The sequence below is a fragment of the Microtus ochrogaster genome, chromosome 7 (genome assembly GCF_000317375.1).
Source record: "Microtus ochrogaster isolate Prairie Vole_2 chromosome 7, MicOch1.0, whole genome shotgun sequence".
NCBI classification, from domain to species: Eukaryota; Metazoa; Chordata; class Mammalia; order Rodentia; family Cricetidae; genus Microtus; species Microtus ochrogaster.
The window spans coordinates 47,237,824-47,257,085 of NC_022014.1; the positions used below are offsets into that span (position 1 = coordinate 47,237,824).

A 19,262-nucleotide genomic window follows, 5' to 3' on the forward strand; every position below is an offset into this window, starting at 1 on the left:
ATAAAATAATAAGATGATAATAATTAATGAAATAAAAAAACCCAAACCCAAACAGCAAAACATCCCCTTACCAAAAAAAAAAAAAAAAAAAAAAACAGAGGGAACAAAATTCTGACACATGCCAAAACTGGATACACTTCAAGGAAACTGTGCTAAATGTGGGGGGAAAGCCATCCTCAAAGTCCTTCATGAGGCCTGGAGAGGTGGCTCAGTGGTTAAGAACACTGAGCCTTCCAGGTGCTCCTGGGTCTGTCTTGTCATTTTCCTTTTATCAAGGGTGACAGCACATCCCAGAGGAAGAGGCAGGCGTCACGAAAAGTAGATATGCTCAGCTAAGTTCTCGGACAGACTGAGCAGTGGCTGTGTCAGGGCTCCAAAGCTAGCAGGTGATCTGTAGACTCTCGCCCAGGAAGGGAGGTTCCAGAACTCTGTCCAGGCTGGGGACAGCCTGTCCACATCCCCATTGCCAGCAGAGGGATGGGTACACAAGCATGTACACCTACAGAATCCTGGTGTGTGTAATAGAGTCAGAGTCACCATGAGACACACACCCCGGTGTGTCTGTAAGGACATTTCCAGAAAGATTCAACTGAACAGGGACGGTCCACTAAAAATGGGCTACATCGTCCCATGACCTGGGGTCCTGGACTGAATAACAGGAGAAGGTGGTTGGGCACCCATTCATAACTCTGCCTCCTGACTGTAGACACACTGTGACCGGCTGCCTCATGCTCCCGCCACCACGCTTCCCCACCATGATGACCTGTACCCTGAGACTACGAGCAAAATCCATCTTTTTTACTTGACGTCTCCTGTGCCAAGTACTTTGTCACAGCAATGAGGAAAGCAGCTCTTACAGAGGGAAAGAGACTTCCATCTTCCGGAGCCGCATCCCCACACTCGAGCCTTGCAAACACCCCAGACACTCACCATCTCGCCGTCTTGTCCAGGCTCTCCTTTGGGACCCTAAGGAGGTATGAGGCAATAGCAGTGAGCGATTCAAAGATATCACATTAACTGAGCCTGAATCTCAGGAAATGGGCAAGGGCTCTGAGCAGAGCAACCAAATTAACCTTCTTTCAACCCCGAGAAGTGGTTGTTATTGTCCCCACTTCACAGATGAGAAGGTTGAGGCTTTGGGAGTTAGGCACCTAACGTGACAGTGGATGGATGGGCCAATTGAGATGACCTGCTCCGACAGGTGGCAGTCTAGTAGAGATTCTGCACCGGATGGAAGGACAGATTTGAGTCTCTGGGCTAGGATGACAGAACTATTTTCTGTGGACTGGCCTCACATGGCCTTGGGGAGAAACTGAGGCTCATTAGTAGTGAGGAAGAGGGAGCAGGGAGAGAAACAGGGTTGGTGGAGAATTGCTGATAAAGGGCTCGCCTGTGAGTTTCTGGGCCAGAGGTGGGGTGGGAATTTAGGCTGAGCATGCAACTCAAGGTTAGGGGCCGTGGGTCTTCCAGAGTTAGACTTGGGCTTGGGGTCAGGTTCAGGGGTAGAGTGTGAATAATAGTCTGAGCTGTCACATGGGACAGGATTTGAGGTTAAGGTCCTGATTAGCACTGATTAGGGAAGCAGGTCTGTGTCAGACTTAAGCATCGGTTGGTGTGAGGTATGGGCTGTGGATGGGCTTTGGGGTTAGAGTTGGGTCTAGGCTGAGTGTGTGCATTGGGTAATGGTTGGTGTTGGGCCTACTAGGAATAATGCTGGTTTGGAGTTGGTTCTGGGGATCAGGGTTCAGAGTGTGTGCCAATATAGGACCAAGTGTTGGGGGCCCCAGTTCTGTGCCTTCTCTTACCGCTGGGCCTTGAGCTCCTCTGGGGCCATCTTTCCCAGTGTCACCAGGAGGACCCCGGGCCCCAGGTGGTCCAGGGGGCCCAGGTGGTCCTGCAGCTCCATCTTGCCCTTGGGCTCCCTGAAAGACATATGATTTGACTTGACACAGAGGGCAAGGGTGACCGTGAGGGGTTCCAACTTCCAGAAAGATTTTCTCAGATGGGCAAGCCCCATGCTTTCCTTTTTCCTAGCCCTTGGGGTGGGCACAGGCTTAGATATTGGGTTCTGGCTGCTTCTTGGTAGCTGCAGGAGGAGACCTTGGTGGACCTTGCTGCCACCTTCTCAATATCTGAAGCCTGGATCTGTTGTCGAAATGACATACGTGGGGTGGGTGAGACAGAGTGTCTCCTGCAAGAACGTCCTGGTTGATCCTTTCTTGCTGCATTAAAAGTGGCAGACATGCATGAGTGGGCATGTATTTTATGCTCTCACACAACTGCATGTGGATACCTGCAGTTGCTTTCTTTGCCCGACACGGAAGCTCTCAAAATATCCTCCCACAGGTGAGAGGCTGAGCCACGGGTCATATTATGGCAGGCCACTCAACCGTAAACAAAAAACAGGAACAGGCAATGACGGGGCACACAGACTTATGTCACACAAAACCTCTGACTCTCCACTCTATGTTAGTACCAGGTCAGACCTCAGGCATGCTGAACCCCGACTACACGGCCTGTACTGCAAGAAAGAAGCCCACAGTGATGGGTCATGGTGCAGTAGTTCCTGACAACCAAGAGAGGAAGAAGCCTTCCTATAGAGTGTAGATGGTCTAATGCAGCCTCTATGACCAGCTGGCCAGGGCCAAGCCATCTCCCATCATGCAGATGAAGTGATGGGGGCCCAGGGGCAGTAATTTACTTAGGGCTTCTGAACTAAGAAAAACCGAGCCTTCTTTTGCCAGGGCAACTGGTCTTTAAAAAATTATTTAATTTTTTTTTCCAGACAGGGTTTCTCTGTGTAGCCCTGGCTGTCCGGGAACTCACAGAGATCCACCTGCCTATGCCTCCTGGGTGCTAGGATTAAAGGCATGTACTGCCATGCCCAGCTTTATTTTTAGGTTTTCAAAAACAATTTTAAATTTTCATTTATTTAATATATGTTTATGGGTGTTTTTCTTTTTCCTGCATGTATGCCTATGCACCATGTATGCCCGGTGCCCATGGAGGTCAGGAGGGAGCATTCGATGCCCTGGAGTTAAAGATGATTGTGAACAGCATGTAGGTGCTGGGAATCTAACCTGGGTCCTCTGCAAAAGGAGCCAGTGCTCTTAACTGACCAGTAGTCATCTTTCCAGCTTCTAACCTTAGTTTTTTCTCATTGTGTGCGTGTGTGTGTGTGTGTGTGTGTGTTTTTGCACATACATGGGCACACGTATGTATGATGCACATGTGCAGTGTGGACGCCTGAGGTCCATGTCAGGAATCAGCCACCGTATTCACGGAGGCAGGGTCTCTCCGTCAGAGCCAGAGCTGGGTAGATGAGGCTCGTCTTGCTAGCCAGCTTGCCCTGGGGATCTTGTCTGCCTTCTGAAGCTGGAATTACAGGCGGACTGCCACACCCACTGGGCCCTTTGCTTCAGTTCTGGGGATTCAAACCTCGTGCTGAAACTGCAACTGGTCTTTTTCAGATATTCTTTTCAGCCTGTGTCTCCTCCCCGTGTCAGGAAAGAGATCACCTCTCTCTAGCAAACTACACTTCACACACATATCCCTCAATTTTCTCAACGAATGGCTGGCAGTTCTCTATGGCCACCGCTCAGATTTCCTGCTCAGTATGGCATGGCCAGGGCCCTGATCAAAGAGTTCTAAGTTCAGACCCCAAATTAGCATTGTGATTAGGATATCCTGTCTCAGCAAAGATGAGTGGACATTCCTATTTCATTCAGTATTGAATCCAGAAGGATTCAGTTCTCCCTCCTGCTCTTCATTTGCTCAGAGACTCCAGATTGGGTGCCCCTGGTTTGGATTCGAGACAGAAAGGATTTTTTGGCCCCTCATCCATGTTTTTGTATTTTGAGACAGGGTCTTACTATGTAGGCCTAGCTCTGGCTGGTTCAGAGCGTGCTTTGTAGACCAGGCTAGCCTTGAACCCACAGAGATCTGCCTGCTCTGCCTCCTGCTACTCAGAGTAAGGTATAGACCACCTTATTTCTTCCTGTAACCATTTCCCCTCTCTCTCCAGGATTGGATGACTGAGGTCTGGCCCTGAAAACACGGGGTGAGTAGGGGTTGGGGAGCACAGCAAACCAGCAAACCCTCACTCAGCTGGTCTACCTTGAGGACATGGAGGTTGTACCCACGATGATCTCTACTTATAAAGCCTGTGTTGAGCCGTGGGAAAACCATCTAGATGGCAAACAGGTTTGGTCAGGAAGTAGGAGAGGATTGCAAAAATCATAAGACAAAGAGCCAGCTACTGCAGCCCAGAGAAAGGCAGTTTGTGGCTGGGTATGCCGAATAAACCACCACCCATTTCTCCACTTTCTGTGATGGGCCAGACCAGATCAGACCAGATCAGACCAGATCAGACCAGACCAGACCAGACCAGACCAGATTAGACTAGGATGGCATGCAGCAGGTATGACGCTGGGCCCACACTGGGTGGAGCTCCTAACAGGTGTGACAGTTGTCGCTTCCCGGTTCTTAGAAGGCTGCTCTCAGAAGCCTCTCTAGGAACCCACTGCCAAATTTGGGAGGAAGCCCCAGGATGCATGGGAAACCACCTGTGGCTGCTTCCCAGCTAAGTGGGAACAGATACATCAACAACAACCATGTGAGGGGCGTTGTCACCTGGACCCCCAGAATACCCTGCTTGTAACCATAAGGGAGACCTTAGCTAACTCTGGGGACCCTAGAGATAAGGATGGATTCTCCTTTCAAGTCATTACGTCTTTCTGTGAGGAGGAGTTAGTTCACAGATGGCTGGGTCGACATAACAGGAGGCAGGGTATCCCTGGGAAGGCAAGGGGCTTGGGAAAAAACGTTCTATTTGGTGAACTCAGGACCAGAGATGGCTCCTGGTCATTGCAGACTGGACAATCCTATTAGGATTAACTTCCATAAATCCCATCTGAAACCAGTATTTCCCCCCAGCAGCCACAGAGTAAGGGGAATATCCTTTCTTGGACTTCAGAGAAATCTCACTGCCTCTGTGGCCCCGGTCCTGACCTCTGTCAATGGCCCAACAAGGGATAGCTCTGCCTATCAAAACTCAGCCTGATTCATCCCCCTGCCTGCTCCAGCTCTTGTTATCACAGCAGACACCCTGTGACGTGGGCCCCACTGATGTCATTTTATAAAACCTGGGCTCTGAGCCTTGAAGTTGCAGAGCTGGGTCTTGCTTGCCTACCCTGCCCACAAAGCCCCAGCTCGTGTGCTCCGTCCTTTCTCTCTCCCTCTCTTCTGCCATAGACAGTGTTTTCTGGGTCCAAGAAGCTCACTCATTCTCTACCTAATCCTGCCCCAAGGTGGCAGACTGTTGGTGAGCGAGTGACCTTTGCACTCAGCCTGGGGTCCCAAACCTTCTTCCATGTGACCCAGTCTTTCTCTGGGCAGCTAATGCCTACCCCTTAGTCTCTGCAATCAGGGTACTCTGCCCAGAACATTCCAGAAGGTGAGGACATCTTATCTAGGGTTTCTTAAGTGCTCCTCTGCCGAGACCCACTTTTAGAGACCACCTAAGATTCGACACGTTTGTGAACTGGAAGATGGTTCGTAAACAGCTGATGATCCCAGCTGTACGGAGAGGGTACAAGAGAGCAGCTGGAAAGAAGATGAGGGAAATCATTGCCCTTCACAAATATAGAAAGTGAATGGGAGAAAATCAAAAGAGCTACACAGGAGGCTTCAGAGGAGATGCTTGGTTATGCTGAAAGGGCAACACCAGTAGAATGCTTACTGCAGAGATCTGGTGGAATAAAGAAGGAAGCTAAAGAGCAAATGAAGAGGGAATCTGCGGGGAGCAAAACACCACAACTGTCTGTGCAGGGAAGGCAAAAGAAGAGCGAAGAAGGATAAGGAGCTGTATATACATGTGTTTATTTTATTTATTTATTTATTTATTTTTTTGGTTTTTCTTTTTTTGGTTTTTCGAGACAGGGTTTCTCTGTGGTTTTGGAGCCTGTCCTGGAACTAGCTCTTGTAGACCAGGCTGGTCTCGAACTCACAGAGATCCGCCTGCCTCTGCCTCCCGAGTGCTGGGATTAAAGGTGTGCGCCACCACCGCCCGGCTTATACATGTGTATATATACAACCCAATGAGGTCGAAGAGGCTAGACTCCATAATAAAACACATCCTGTCTTCGAAGCTATCAGATGGATAACTGCCAGATGTGCTCCCCAAATTCAGGTGATAAAAGATGGGCAAGGCCATTTATTAATGGGACCAGGGGAAGTAAAACAAAGATGGAGACAATGCCATGACACCCTATAGCATGATCCTAATGCTGTCAGCATAGACTACAACGAGAAACATTTTGGCAGCCACCAGAGACGATGGGGAAATATTAAATATTGATAACAGTGAGAAAGAGGAACTTATCAAGAGATTGAAATGCAGGAAGGCCCCAGGAGCGGATGACATCACGGTGGAGGAGCTGGAGGTGGCTATAATAGGCTCAGGGGCCGAGGCGCTTTTCAGACTCTTCAGAGAGATTTAGGAACACGAAGAGATTCCCACTGAATGGACAGACTCAGTTATAATTCCTACACACAAGAAGAAGGACAAGCTGGACTGCTCAAATTACAGGGGCATTAGTTTGTTGTGCCATAGCAACAAGATTTTTCTCCTCCATTATCCTGCAAAGGATCAAGGGCAGAACAAAGGAAAGCCTAGCAGAGGCCCAGTGTGGATTCAGAGCTAGCAGGAGCACAATTGATCAGATCTTCACTTTGAGGCAACTGGCAGAAAAATATGAAGAATTTGGAAAAGACTTATATGTCTGCTACATCAACTTCAGGAAGGCATTCGACAGCATCTGGAGGAAAGGACTTTGGGAAACAATGAGGTTCTACAGGTACCCAGAGAAAAGCATAAGAATACTAGAAAATGCCTACAAAGATACCTTTGAATCAGTCAAAGTCTGTGGAGAACTAATTGATGAGTTTAAGACAGTCGAAGGAGTGTTGCAGGGATGAGTCCTCTCACCGCTGCTCTTTCATATATTCCTGGAATTAATAAGAGCAACAGCCCTGGAGGACGAGGAGATAGGCGTGCAGATAGGTGGTGTGCGAATCAATAATTTGCGTTTTGCCAATGATACGCACTGCTTGCTGAAAGTCCAAATGAGCTGCAGGCCATGGTACCTAGAGTGGTGGAAGTCAGTGAAAACCTTCTATGAAAGCAAACATTGAGAAGACTGAGATACAACACATGGGAAGGGCACACAAGGATTTTAACATTGCAATGAAGAATCTGAACCTCAAGCAAACAGTCAACTTTGTCTCTCTGGGAGGAAACCACAGTTCAAAGGAGGGAACTACTTCAGTTATCAAGAGGTGGATAGGTATAGCGAGGGCTGCATTCCAGGCACCAGGAAAGGTTTGGCCAGCGAGAGACATAACGACAACAACAAAATTACAAGTATATGAGACTCTTGTCTTGAGCTGTCTTCTTTACAACTCCGAAACCTGGACAATGAAACGCTTCTCAGAACAGCGGCTGAATGTGTTTGAGATGGCATGTCTCAGGAGGATTCTAGGTGTCACACTCACTAACAAAGGTTGTGCAATGATGACATTGAGAAACATCTCCATCTACAGAAGGAAGTAAACTACAGGACACGGCAACAGCACTTGAGATACTTCAGCCATGTTATGAGAATGAATGACGCCAGATGCCCAAAGATAGCACTGCTTGGAGGAGTGTAAGGGATAAGATGAAGAGGAAGACCCCCAAACCACTGGATAGACAGCATAAAGGAAGACTGTGGAACCTTGGGTATGTAAATAACACAAGCATTTAGGACTGCCCAGGGTAGGAACAATTGGGGAACCGCCACAAACGGCTGCCCATGAATGCTCAGGCATTGCTGGGGCATAAATGATGATGATGATGAAGATTCAGCACAAGCACTTCTTTCTAGGTTTCTGGACCCAGTGGACACAGATGGGCTGGAGGGGACACCTGTCTGCTGTCCCTATGCTGAGTGCTGCTGTCAACTACTGACATTTATGGTTATAATGAATCTTCACAGAACTAGCTTTGGGAGGGTTGGTGGTGGCAGCTGTCATCCCTCACGGCTGAAGGATCTGAAGCTCTGGAGAAAGTGACTTGTCAAGGTCATGGGTCTAGGAGGTAGCAAGACTGAGCTCTGGGATCAGAACTCCAGACCTCAGGACCTTCACTTTTTCCTGAGTGCCAGCTGTCTCATGAGATGATCACCATCTGGTTGTGACCAGGGATATCCCCACTGCCTGGTCACCATGGTGACAAGCGCGACAACCAGGACATCGGGCAGATCTGTCATCTGTATGGGAGGGAGCAGCCTCAATCAGGGGAGGGTACCTGGGGGCTTCCACGGCGGGACAGAGGTGGAGAGGAAGGGCTGTCCTACTCGCCTTGTTCTGGAATAAGCTGTGGTAAGCTGGGACCCCCAATAAATGCGAGAAATGCCTTATTATAATAATGTTAAACAAACCATGTGTAGTGGATGAGGGAGGTGGTGCTCCATTCTTACCCGCGGGCCGAAGTCTCCTGGTGCACCCTGGGAACCAAACACAGGGAAATGAATGGCCACTGATTACGGTTATTTCTCCTCATTTCCTCTTGAACCTTCTCTCTGTGCTTGGCATAAATTCTAATGAAACAATAGGCAGGCCTTATTTTAAACCTTCATCTCCAATGAGGCTAAGCAGTATGCCCAAGGTCACACAGCCGGCAAATTGAAGTCAGGGAGGGCCTCATGTATGGCTGCACCCCAGACATTCAAGATCCCACACACAGTGTGGCCTCTGGGACAGATGCTTGCACTGTGTCCTCTTGCAATTCCTGAGCCCTGGACTAGGGAGAGATGATAAAGCCATGAGCTTTGACACTGTGGGTTATGCAGCAATAGATACACAGGAGCCTGTTTCTCTTTGATCTCAAAGCCCTGGAGTTGTTCCTACAGCTTTGGTGGCATCAGTCAGAATCAGCCAGAATCAGCCAGGAGCACAGTCACGATACCTACCAGTTACAGCAGCATCTCATCCACCCACCAACAATGACCATTCAGACCATGACCTCATGAGACCTCCCCATAGCTCTGTGAGGCTGCCTTCATACAGAGGGACAAACTGAGGCCCTCGCAGCTGAGCAAAATTACACAGCGGTGGATCTGGACTGCTGAGAGGAGGTTCCGAGCCACCAGCTCCTGTGTCTTTCCACGACGTTTTCAGCTCTGTTGGCAGCTAGGGGCACTGATTGGTTTGACCCTGAGTGGCCACATCACCCAGGCATAGCTGCATGTGGTCTCTGAGCCCTGTTCTGGTCCCTCTTTCTTCAGATTCTACCATCATGTCCATAGAAATCTCTTCTGCTCCCTTCCAAGGAACTTGGTGGGTCCTATGTTTAATGCCAAGTACCAAAGGGACTATTGCCTAGAGTCGTCAGATTTCATGACATACAGTCCCTTCAAGGGTAGTAGCCCTCTGGAGTCTAGGCTCCACCTATTTATCAGTGGATGGGCAATCTATTTATATATCCATCTGTCTATTTATTCATCTGCGAACTAATTCATTCATCTTTCCACTCATCTACCTACCCATCCATCCATCCATCCATCCATCCATTCAGTTCCCCAGCCACCTATCTGCCCACCCATCCACTTACTTCACGAGGGGTTGCCAAGATAACCCTCTCCCATTTGTGTCTCTAAAGGGGTGTCTTCCCCCATAGAGGACTTCATCTACTATCATCACTTACGCTCCAAGCCCTCTGGGTACCCTGCTCACTGCAGAAACTGCCTTTGTTTTGGTCTGCTGGGACACCGTATACCAGATCCAACCCTGCCAGCATGTGGTATTTGAGTATGTGACCCTTTTTCGAGACAGGCATTGGCATTGCTTGCTCCACTCTACAGAGGGGGTATTGGAGGCTTGGGGGCAGGGGGCTGACTTGCTCAGTTTACCACTCTGGAACTGAGGTTTGGAGTTGCCTGCTGGCATCCTTCATTAGTGCACAGTATCCAGACAGTATCCAGCTGCACTCACCTTTTCCCCTTTGGGGCCCGGAAGTCCCTGGGCAAGGAAGACAGAGAAAGAACAGGCGTGAGTGAGGTGAGTCAAGCTGGTTCCACTTCTGGCTGACCCATGGCTGTGAGGGCAGGGGGACATGTGGGGCTAGCAGAGCTGCGGGCATCTGAGTGGAACACTACACAGGCCTGTCAAATTGTCCTCGCTGTCTCCTGGACTCTCCACATCTGCCCTCAGTGTGATGGAGGTGAGGGTTTGGGGGTCAGCAGCGAGGATCCACGGGCATCCTCTGAGCAGGAAAAGGGTGCATATGCTAGTTTTTCTGCCTAGAGGGCTCACATAGTCCATACTTTGTCTTTGCTGGAGAGGAGGCCATGCCAGAGTTGCCTTCTAGTCTCTAGGATACTTGCCTTTAAGAGCAGTGGCTCCTAGAATTTTAGGTTCCATCCATCTGTCCTTCAATAGGGTCACCCACCCACCCACCCACCCACACACACATTTATCTATGCAGTCACTCTTTTCCTACCTCCCATTTATCCATCTTTGTACTCATCTACCTGTTTCCCCACTAATTCATGTATCCATTCATGCATGAATGCATGCATCCATCCATCTACCCCTTTATCTATTCCACTCATCTATTAACCTTCTCATCCACTCACTTATCCATGCATTTACTCATTTGCCTACTTCCCATCCATCCATCCATCCATCCATCCATCCATCCATCCATCCATCCATCCATCCACCCATCCATACATACACGCATCCATCCATCCATCCACCCATCCATACATACACGCATCCATCCATCCATCCATCCATCCATCCATCCATCCATCCATCCACCCACCCACCCATCCATCCATCCATCCATCCATCCATCCATCCATCCACCTACCTACCCATCTACTCAATCCCCATCCCTGCACCCATTTATCCACTTATCTACCTATCTATCCATCCTTTACCCATCCACTAATCCATCCACCCACCTACCAGCACACCTATCTGCCTACCTGTTCACCTACACTCTGTTATTTATTTGTGTTTATATTTCCCTGTGCACCTTGTTCATCTGCTGAGGATGCCTGTGGACCATGGACTCCTGGCACAGGTATTGAGAACTTAATATCCTGACACCCATCATAAAAGTCTTGAGAATGTGTTAGACATTCTGTGTCTAGGATCTGTTGGGATGAACTTGTAGACTTTGAGCACTGACTAAATGCTACCTATCATTCCCTAGAACTCCCTAACACCCCCTAGAAGAGGTTCTTAGAGGCAAGAAGGGGGAATAGCATCTCCATGGTTACTTAGTCAGCAGATGGTGGAGGTGGATTTGAAAACACATGACAAGTGGCTTTGTCTTGCTATCCTATAGCTGCTGAGCTAACTTCTCAGTTCCCTGAAGTGTCCCATGGTCACTTTACCCCCACAGTGGCAGCCCTACCCCAGGACCATCTGGTACTGTTGTGGTGACTTACTGGCTTGCCGTCCAGACCCAGAGGTCCCTGTAACATGAGAGAGAAAGAGAGAGAGCAAGTGTCACATACAGGAACATCCCTTCCACGTCTTAGGACCCCAGTGCATTATATACGGTGACAAGTGACAAGAAAGCAAAGTCTGTCCTGAACCCTGAGGGCATATCCCATTTGGCCAGGGGAGGGCAGTTGTGTGTGGTCAGCCATTCAGAATCCTCTTCTCTGATAACAGAACCCCAATTCTTCTCTAAAGCCCTCCCCGTCATTAGGTGGGACTGTTGAGGGTGGGCAATGACCATGTGCTTTTACAAGGTGATAGGTGCAGGCCTGGGATGCAGGCTGAACCATGAGCATCATGCTTGGGACTTCAAATGGTGCTCTCAAGGGGAAAAGGGGCTCTTTTTTTCCCAATGGATTTGAACCAGGGTTTTTTACCCACAACTCCCCCCGCCATGTTGCTCGAGAGAGAGAGAGCGAGAGCCACAGAAAAGAAACAGAGCTGAGAGCCCAAGAGAAAGACAGCGCCGAGGGCTTGCAGCTGCAGTGCTGCAGTGGTCCTCACACTTCTGCACACCTGGGTTCCCCTTAAGCCAATGCGACTTGAGTAGCCGTCACTTAGATTCTGCTGTGGCATGTGACAGTAACAACAAGGGCTGAGATTTCTAGACAATATTGGGGCCAGAGCTGACAGTAGGGTACCTTAGGACCACTGGGCCTCTGTGGTATCTGCAGAGGACCCCTGACTCTAAGGGAGACCCTTTGCCTGTCTATTCACCTGTTTACTGAATAGATCTCACCCTAGAAGGATTCAGCATGTGGAGATTCTGAAGACCAGGGTTGCTCGGTCACTGCAAGTCCCTGTCTTTGTCACTATGGTCCCCTCACCCCCATATGTTTGTCACTTTTTTTTTTTTAGAAACGTTTCAGTTTAAATGAACTTCACCTTTGACCCCAGGATCATTGCCTGCAGCCCCACCCTTCTGAGCCTTTGTATACACTGTCCTCCTGCCTGGCTCACCCTTTTCTCTGCACATCTTTTCTTTTTTCTTTTTTTTTTGAAACTTTATTTAACTTTATTTCATGCACATTGGTATAACAATGTCAGATTCTTTGGAACTGGAGTTACAGACAGCTGTGAGCTGCCATGTGGGTGCTGGGAATTGAACCCAGGTCCTCTGAAGGAGCAGTCAGTGCTCTTAACCACTGAGCCATCTGACCAGCCCTCTACTCTTTTCTTTCGTTAAGATTTATTTATTTTATGTATATGCTATTCAATCTACATGTACACCTGCACGCCAGAAGAGGGCATCAGATCTCATTATAGATGGCTGTGAGCCACCATGTGATTGCTGGGCATTGAACGCAGGACCTCTAGAAGAGCTGCCAATGCTCTTAATGGCTGAGCCATCTCTCTAGTCTGTTTTCTTGTTTTCGTTTTTTGAGACAGGGTTTCCTTGTGTAGCCCTGGCTGTTCTGAAACTTGCTCTGTAAACCAGGCTGGCCTTGAACTCACAGATTCACCTGCCTCTGCCTCTGCCTCTTGAGTGCTGGGATTAAAGGTGTGCACCACTACTCTCACTAGCTTGGTTACCTTCTCTTCTATAAAATCTTCCAGGTTTTTCTACACCCTAGAGTGGGTCATCTGTCCTTGTTCCTGGCAATATAGCCTGGTGGTTTCAAGTGACACACGGTTAATGTGTGTTCTGTGTGTCTACCACAGCCAAGAAGAAAGTTTCCATCCCTGACTCTTGAGCCCATGAGTGAGGCCTGATGTGGAACATGTGGCCAGGAAATGCTTGGGTCAAACATTGCTCATCAGAAAAATCTGAGCTCTAGGCTTGTCTGTAGCTCAGTTGGTAAAGTGTTTGCCCAGCATGCACAGACCTCTGGGCTCAATTCCCAGCACCACGTAAACCCCAGGCACAACTGAAATCCCAGTCTTCGGAAAGTGGAGGCAGGAGGATCTGTAAGTCTAAGGTCATCTTCAGCTTCATAATGAGTTCAAGGTCAGCCTGAGCTACACAGGACCCTGTCTCAAAATCTGAAATTTCATGTAGCAACACGAAGCCCAACCAGCAGACGCTCTCACGTGGTGAAACTTTGCTTCAAGCACACAATTATTTAACATACTTCATTAACAGCAGGCTCTGGGCATAAGGTAGAGTTGACATGTCATGTCAGCCGTTTTTGTTTGGATTGGGGTCCCATCCCTGTAGTAGCTCATCATACATATGCAAATACAGGTTGATTATCCTTCATCCAAAAGGCTTGGGACACATGCATCTTGGATTTTTCATTTTTCCTTTTTGCATTTTGGAATGTTTGCATTTACATAATGAGATATCTTGGAGATAGTCCCAAGTGCAAACATGCAATGGGTTTATATTCCATTTACATATTATTTACATATCTTGAAGGTAATTTTGCATGCTATTAATAATTCTGTCTCCTAAGAACAGTGTCACGCTGTAGAATTTTCCAGATGGGGCGCTATGCTGACACTCAAGAAGTTTCTGACTTGGGAGCACTTTGTTAACTTGTCACAAGAGGGAGGAAGGAGAAAAGGGGATAGAAAATGGATGAGCCCTGGCACTTCATAGCCAAGAAGGAGCCGTGTTCAGCTTTGGGCTGGGGGTAGCGGAAATGGTTAGGGAGAGCTACCTGGGGAAAACGTACTTGGGGACTCGGATCTAGTTAGGATGTGGTGAACATGAGGGGAGGGAGGCAGTGTGGGCAGAGAAGGGCCCAACTAAAGCAGGGAGTGGGTCCTGATCTTTAGGACAGAGCTGATCCAGTCATGACCTGCAGAGGTGGTTCTGGGCTCATCTCTGATGAAGCCCAGGTTAGGAAGGCGTCCCTAGGCCTCTGAATAAACTCTCCTTCTGGGTGAGTGTTTGGGCCTCTGAGAGACTGCTGGGTGGAGGGCAGTTAATGGGAGTCAGTGGCCACCGAGGAGCGGGGTGGTGGTGGTGGCAGGGCTGAGAGGTAGGCAGAAAGGGCATCCCGCTTTGTAGTCAGAAGGCCCTGCCTGACTCGATGACGTGCTTGTGATGTCCCTTGTATCCTGCAGAGGATGGGAGTGGGAAGCAGGGGGCTGAATTGCTCTGAGCTGTGGAACTTCCTAGGGGGAACTATTCATTTCTCCTTCCTCGGACTGATGCTCTATGGTCCCCTATCCCGTTGACTTGCCCATGGAGAGATTTTTGCGGTTCAGGAAGTTTGAGAAACACTTATTTTACTCTGTAGAGAAGGCTTATTACCCATAAGCCTTGTTCAGATCTAGCTGGTAGGTTTTTGAGTGGCAGTTTTTCCAGTCTCATGGGTGCCCCTGTGCCCCATCTCAGGGCCTGGCTATGAGGCTATATGGGTTGTTTGCAAAGTAGGCATTCCTATGGTCTGGAAAAGGGCCTAAGCCTGGCTCTAGATGAGAGAGAGAGAGGGAGGGAAGGAGGGAGGGAGGGAGGGAGGAAGGGAAGCCTCAGGGAAGGTCTGGCTAATCCCAGAACAGATCTGGCTGTTGTGTGGTGAAGGCAGGACAAAGTCCAGGCAGACTGGAAGGACAGAGCTCCAGACTGACTGGATGCTCTAGGCAGTAGGATTAGGGGAGGGTGTCTTTCCCATCAAAGAGACCCACCCCTGTCTCAGACAATGGAGAACCGACAGCTACTCCCGCCCTTCATGAATTTCCTGCTAGAAATACCAAGGAGTAAAGTATCCTGAGCCTTGCTCATCCTGGGTTCAAATTCCTCCTCTGATCCACACTATCCTGCCTGTGGGAACCTCTCTCCTTCCTGATCAAAGTCGTAGGATCCACCAGAGACTTTCATCACCTTCTGCCCTCCGTGAAACCCCACAGCTGTTTACAAGTCTCAGTTCTGCTTGAAGTCACTTTTCCTCCAGGAGATCAGCTGGCTCCCGGATGTTTCTGGATGTTTGAGAAGCAAATAAAACCACAGGCTGCACATGAATCGCGAGCAAAGCCACAGGCAGGCTCAATCTCCTGCCTCATTCAGTGACCGGGATGGCCCAGGCCTTGAGTTTGTATAAGGTGGGAGTCATGCCATTCTCTTGAGTGATAAGTTCAAGTTAGGTCTCAGGTCAGCAACCCAAGACAGGGAATAGCTTCAGGTTAGCTGACTCGGAATTGGGGTTTGAATTGGCCCTGGCAGCAGCAGTGCTATGTGGCTTTCTGAGTGGGTAGGCTGGATTACCTACTAACACCGCAGCCCCGGTGGCCTGGAACTCAGTATATAGACCAGGTTGGCCTCTCAAACTCACAGAGATCCATTCACTCGCCTCTGCTTCCAAAATGCTAGGATTAAAGATGTGAGCCACAACTCCCAGCACCTTTAAAAAACATTATTTGGGGCTGAAATGATGGCTCAGTGTTTAAGAGCGCATGTTGATGTTGTTGCAGGGGGCCTGGGTTTGGTTCTCAGAACCTACATAATGGTTCACAGCCCTTGGTAACCCCAGTTCCAGAGATCTGAAGCCTCTGGTCTCCATGGGCACCAAGCAGGCACACGGTCCACATGCATATATATACAGGCAAAGCACACCAATACATGGACAAATAAATAAGTAAATAATATTAGGTCCATCTATAAAATGATTTATTTTATTTGTAATTATGTGTATGTGTGCCAACAGAGGCTAGAAGAGGATGTTGGATCCTTTTTATTTTAATTTTATATGCATTGGTGTTTTGCCTGCATGCATGTCTGTGTGAGGGTGGCGGATCCGGAGTTACAGACGGTTGTGAGCTGCCATGTGGGAGCTGGGAGTTCAGCCTGGGTCCCCTGGAAGAACAGCCAGGGCTCTAAATCACTGAGCCATCACTCCAGCCCCCAGGAGAGGGTTACTGACAAAGTAAGTCTGGGTTGTTGGGCCTGGAGGCTCCATCCCTGGGGGCTCAAGAGGACCAGCCACTGAGAGCTTGGGTGCCACTCACTTCACATTGGGGACGGCAAGGGGCTGATGCTGTCTGCTGCCTCCGCCAGTGTGAGGGTGGGGATGGAGGTTATCTGGGAGTTGGTCCTTCTTAGTTTTTAAAAGTGCATTTATTTGTGTGAGCGTGTGTGCATGCATGCGGGGGGGTCAGAGGCCAACTTCTGGGCATCAGGTGTCTTCCTTCCACTTTGTGAGTTTTGGGGATTGAACTCTGCTCATCGGCCTTGACAGCAAGTGCCTCTACCCCACGGAACCATCTCTCCTGCCCCGTTCTGTTTCTATGGTTTGGACAGAGCCTCCTATAGTTGGCCTTGAACTCCTGATGCTCTGGCTCCCATCTCCCACTGCTAGGATTACCGATAATCATCATGTCTGGATTGAGTTGGGTCCTTCTTACTGTGGCACACCATCCCTGTGATTGGCAGGAAGGAACCAGACCAACAAACTGGCCATGTTTAGATGCAAGCAAAGCTGGGTGACCGTGTTGCTTTCTTACTGTAATTAATGCTGACAGCTCCTGCTGGGGAGACGGAGCTCTCAAAATGCACTGGGCCGGGGCCTCTGGATGAGGGGGCTTACCAGGATTATCAGTTCAGGACCTAGTAATTAAGCCCCAGATGTTGACGATTCATCAAATTACAAGGCTGGTGGGGTCTGAGGTCCCAGCCGGGGGAAGTGTGCGTTACTCCGCGAAAGCTCCATGAACCTTGTCCCAGCCTTTACCAGGGTGGGCCAGTGAGCGGGAGTAGGGCAGCCCCCTCCAGGCAGGTCAGCCCCATATGGTTCTGATTTGTCAGGCCTGGCTGCTTGCGTACCCATGGACTGTAGTTCTGGTCTAGCTTTCCCAATTTCCCAAACTTGAGTTCCCAGCCCCGGGGCAAGTGAAGAGAGGGCCTCAGTGTGGGGGATCCGGCCCTGGCTTGTGTCCTGCAAGTGGCCTGCTGCTCTTTCCAGAGACCCTAGGCCTGGGTGCTTGGCGGAGTTGCCTCGCACCCCGAGTCATAGCAAGCTGAAGACTCACAGGTGTGTCTGAGCTGCATGCGGCGGAGGATGGCTACGAGTGCAGCCCAAGCTAAAACTGCAAACTTATTTAAAGTACTATTTTTTTGCAATGTTTTTGTAAGTTGATCACACATTCTCAAGTGTGAACTTTGTATGAGATGTGCAGATGACGGCTCATGAGGTGGCTCAGACTCCCTGCCGAGTCTGACAACCCGAATTCAGTCCCTGAAACCCACATGATACAAGGAGAGAACTGGCTACCTCCAACTGTCCTCTGACCTCCCGCATTCAGACCGTGGCGTGCACGGCCTCTCTCTCTCTCTCACACACACATACACAAATAAATATTAGATATATAGATGATGATGTCCTCGTGCAATATCAAAGACTAGAGGTTTTGTCAAGTAACCACCATGAGGTTAAAAAATAAAAACAAAACCCACTACTACCACCACCACCAAACCTCAAACCAACCAAATTAGCAGCCATGTTGAAACAAAAAACCTGGCAACTCACTTCACTATGAGGAGTTTGGAAGTGTCTTGAAAAGTAGGAAGACCTCCCAGCCCCTGGGACACGATCTTGCCTGCCCAGGACTGTACTGCCTTCTCAGCTGCTCACGACTCCAGGGCCCTTGCTCACCCTCTCCTGCTCCACATCCGCTGACTGCCCCGGAGAGTGACCTGCCAGTTCTGTAGGGGCACGGGTGTGCAACCCTTGGCCTAAGTCTCTTTCAGCTGTGAGCTGAGCCACGAAAGCAGCTGGCTTCTATTTGGTGGAGAGGGCTTGCTCAGTGAGTGGCCTGGGTTGGCTGGAAGCAATTACGTCTATGTCCCCATCACACAGCATGGCTGGAAGAGGTGGTATTTAAAGCACTAAGCCTTTGAACTGATCCCAAATATCTGCTTAAATTACTTATTCACCCATTACTGGTATGTGGTGGGGAGAAGCATGATTACCTTGTCAGGTATCAGGAAAAATTGCCCCTCTTCGGGGAGGAGGAGATAAAAGGCCTTGACTTTCAGTGGCTGTGGGGGAATGGGGTATGGGAGTGGGGACTTAGGCTGTGTCTGTCTGAGATACTGTGTGCTGGGAATCACTAGACATAACAGACAGGCTGGGTACCCTTTCAGCACCAAGTGGACCATTGTGTGACTCCAACTTCTCGCTGGACCCAGAGACCAGTGACAGAGACAGCTCACAGTTGATGGAACTGTGGATACTCTTCTCTCTCTCTCTCTCTCTCTCTCTCTCTCTCTCTCTCTCTCTCTCTCTCCTTGTTCACCAGCAAAATCTCTAGGCCGTATCCAGGCCAAGCCCCTGCTTTGCCCTTGTTCTGACGGGGTGCCTGCTTCTGGCCTCCCCTGTCTGCTCACACATGATTTCCTAGACTTCTCCCCTCCCCTCTCTTGTACATTGGAGGTAGACTCCAGCATGAGGCAATACACCTCCTAGTAACCCCCCTCCAGCTCTCCCGCCTGGAGCAGCTGCATGGCCCTTCCTTGATTTCCATGGACAACAGAGGCAGAAAAAGCAATGCCCCCAGCAAAAAGGGATTCCACCTTTTCTTAAAATATCAGAAAATGCCGCGAGGATTGTGCTACGCGGACTGACTGTGGGCCCCATTTAGATGCCCCCAGTTCACCCAGCCCAGGCCCCCTAGTTCTCTAAACTTTTGAGCTGGCTTTTTTTTTCTCCTTATCTGGCTGAAGCCTGTAAGACACCAGTGAGCTCATGAGCTCACATTTCTGGAGCTGAACCGCCTCTCTCTGGTCCTTCCACACTCCCTAGCACGACTTGCTTCCTTCCCAG

The 19,262-nt window shown here is 49.4% G+C and overlaps 1 protein-coding gene across 1 annotated transcript in view; it reads right to left on the reverse strand.

The window, feature by feature from the left end:
• Positions 1-19,262, reverse strand: part of Col23a1 (collagen type XXIII alpha 1 chain) — a 293,867-nt gene that overhangs the window by 23,285 nt on the left and 251,320 nt on the right. Inside the window, exons 6-10 of the mRNA XM_026780786.1 lie at positions 11,502-11,528; positions 10,033-10,059; positions 8,520-8,546; positions 1,806-1,922; positions 931-966 (exon numbers count right to left, since the gene is read on the reverse strand). Coding sequence (XP_026636587.1) covers positions 931-966; positions 1,806-1,922; positions 8,520-8,546; positions 10,033-10,059; positions 11,502-11,528 — 234 coding nt within the window. The remainder of the gene's footprint in view (positions 1-930; positions 967-1,805; positions 1,923-8,519; positions 8,547-10,032; positions 10,060-11,501; positions 11,529-19,262) is intronic.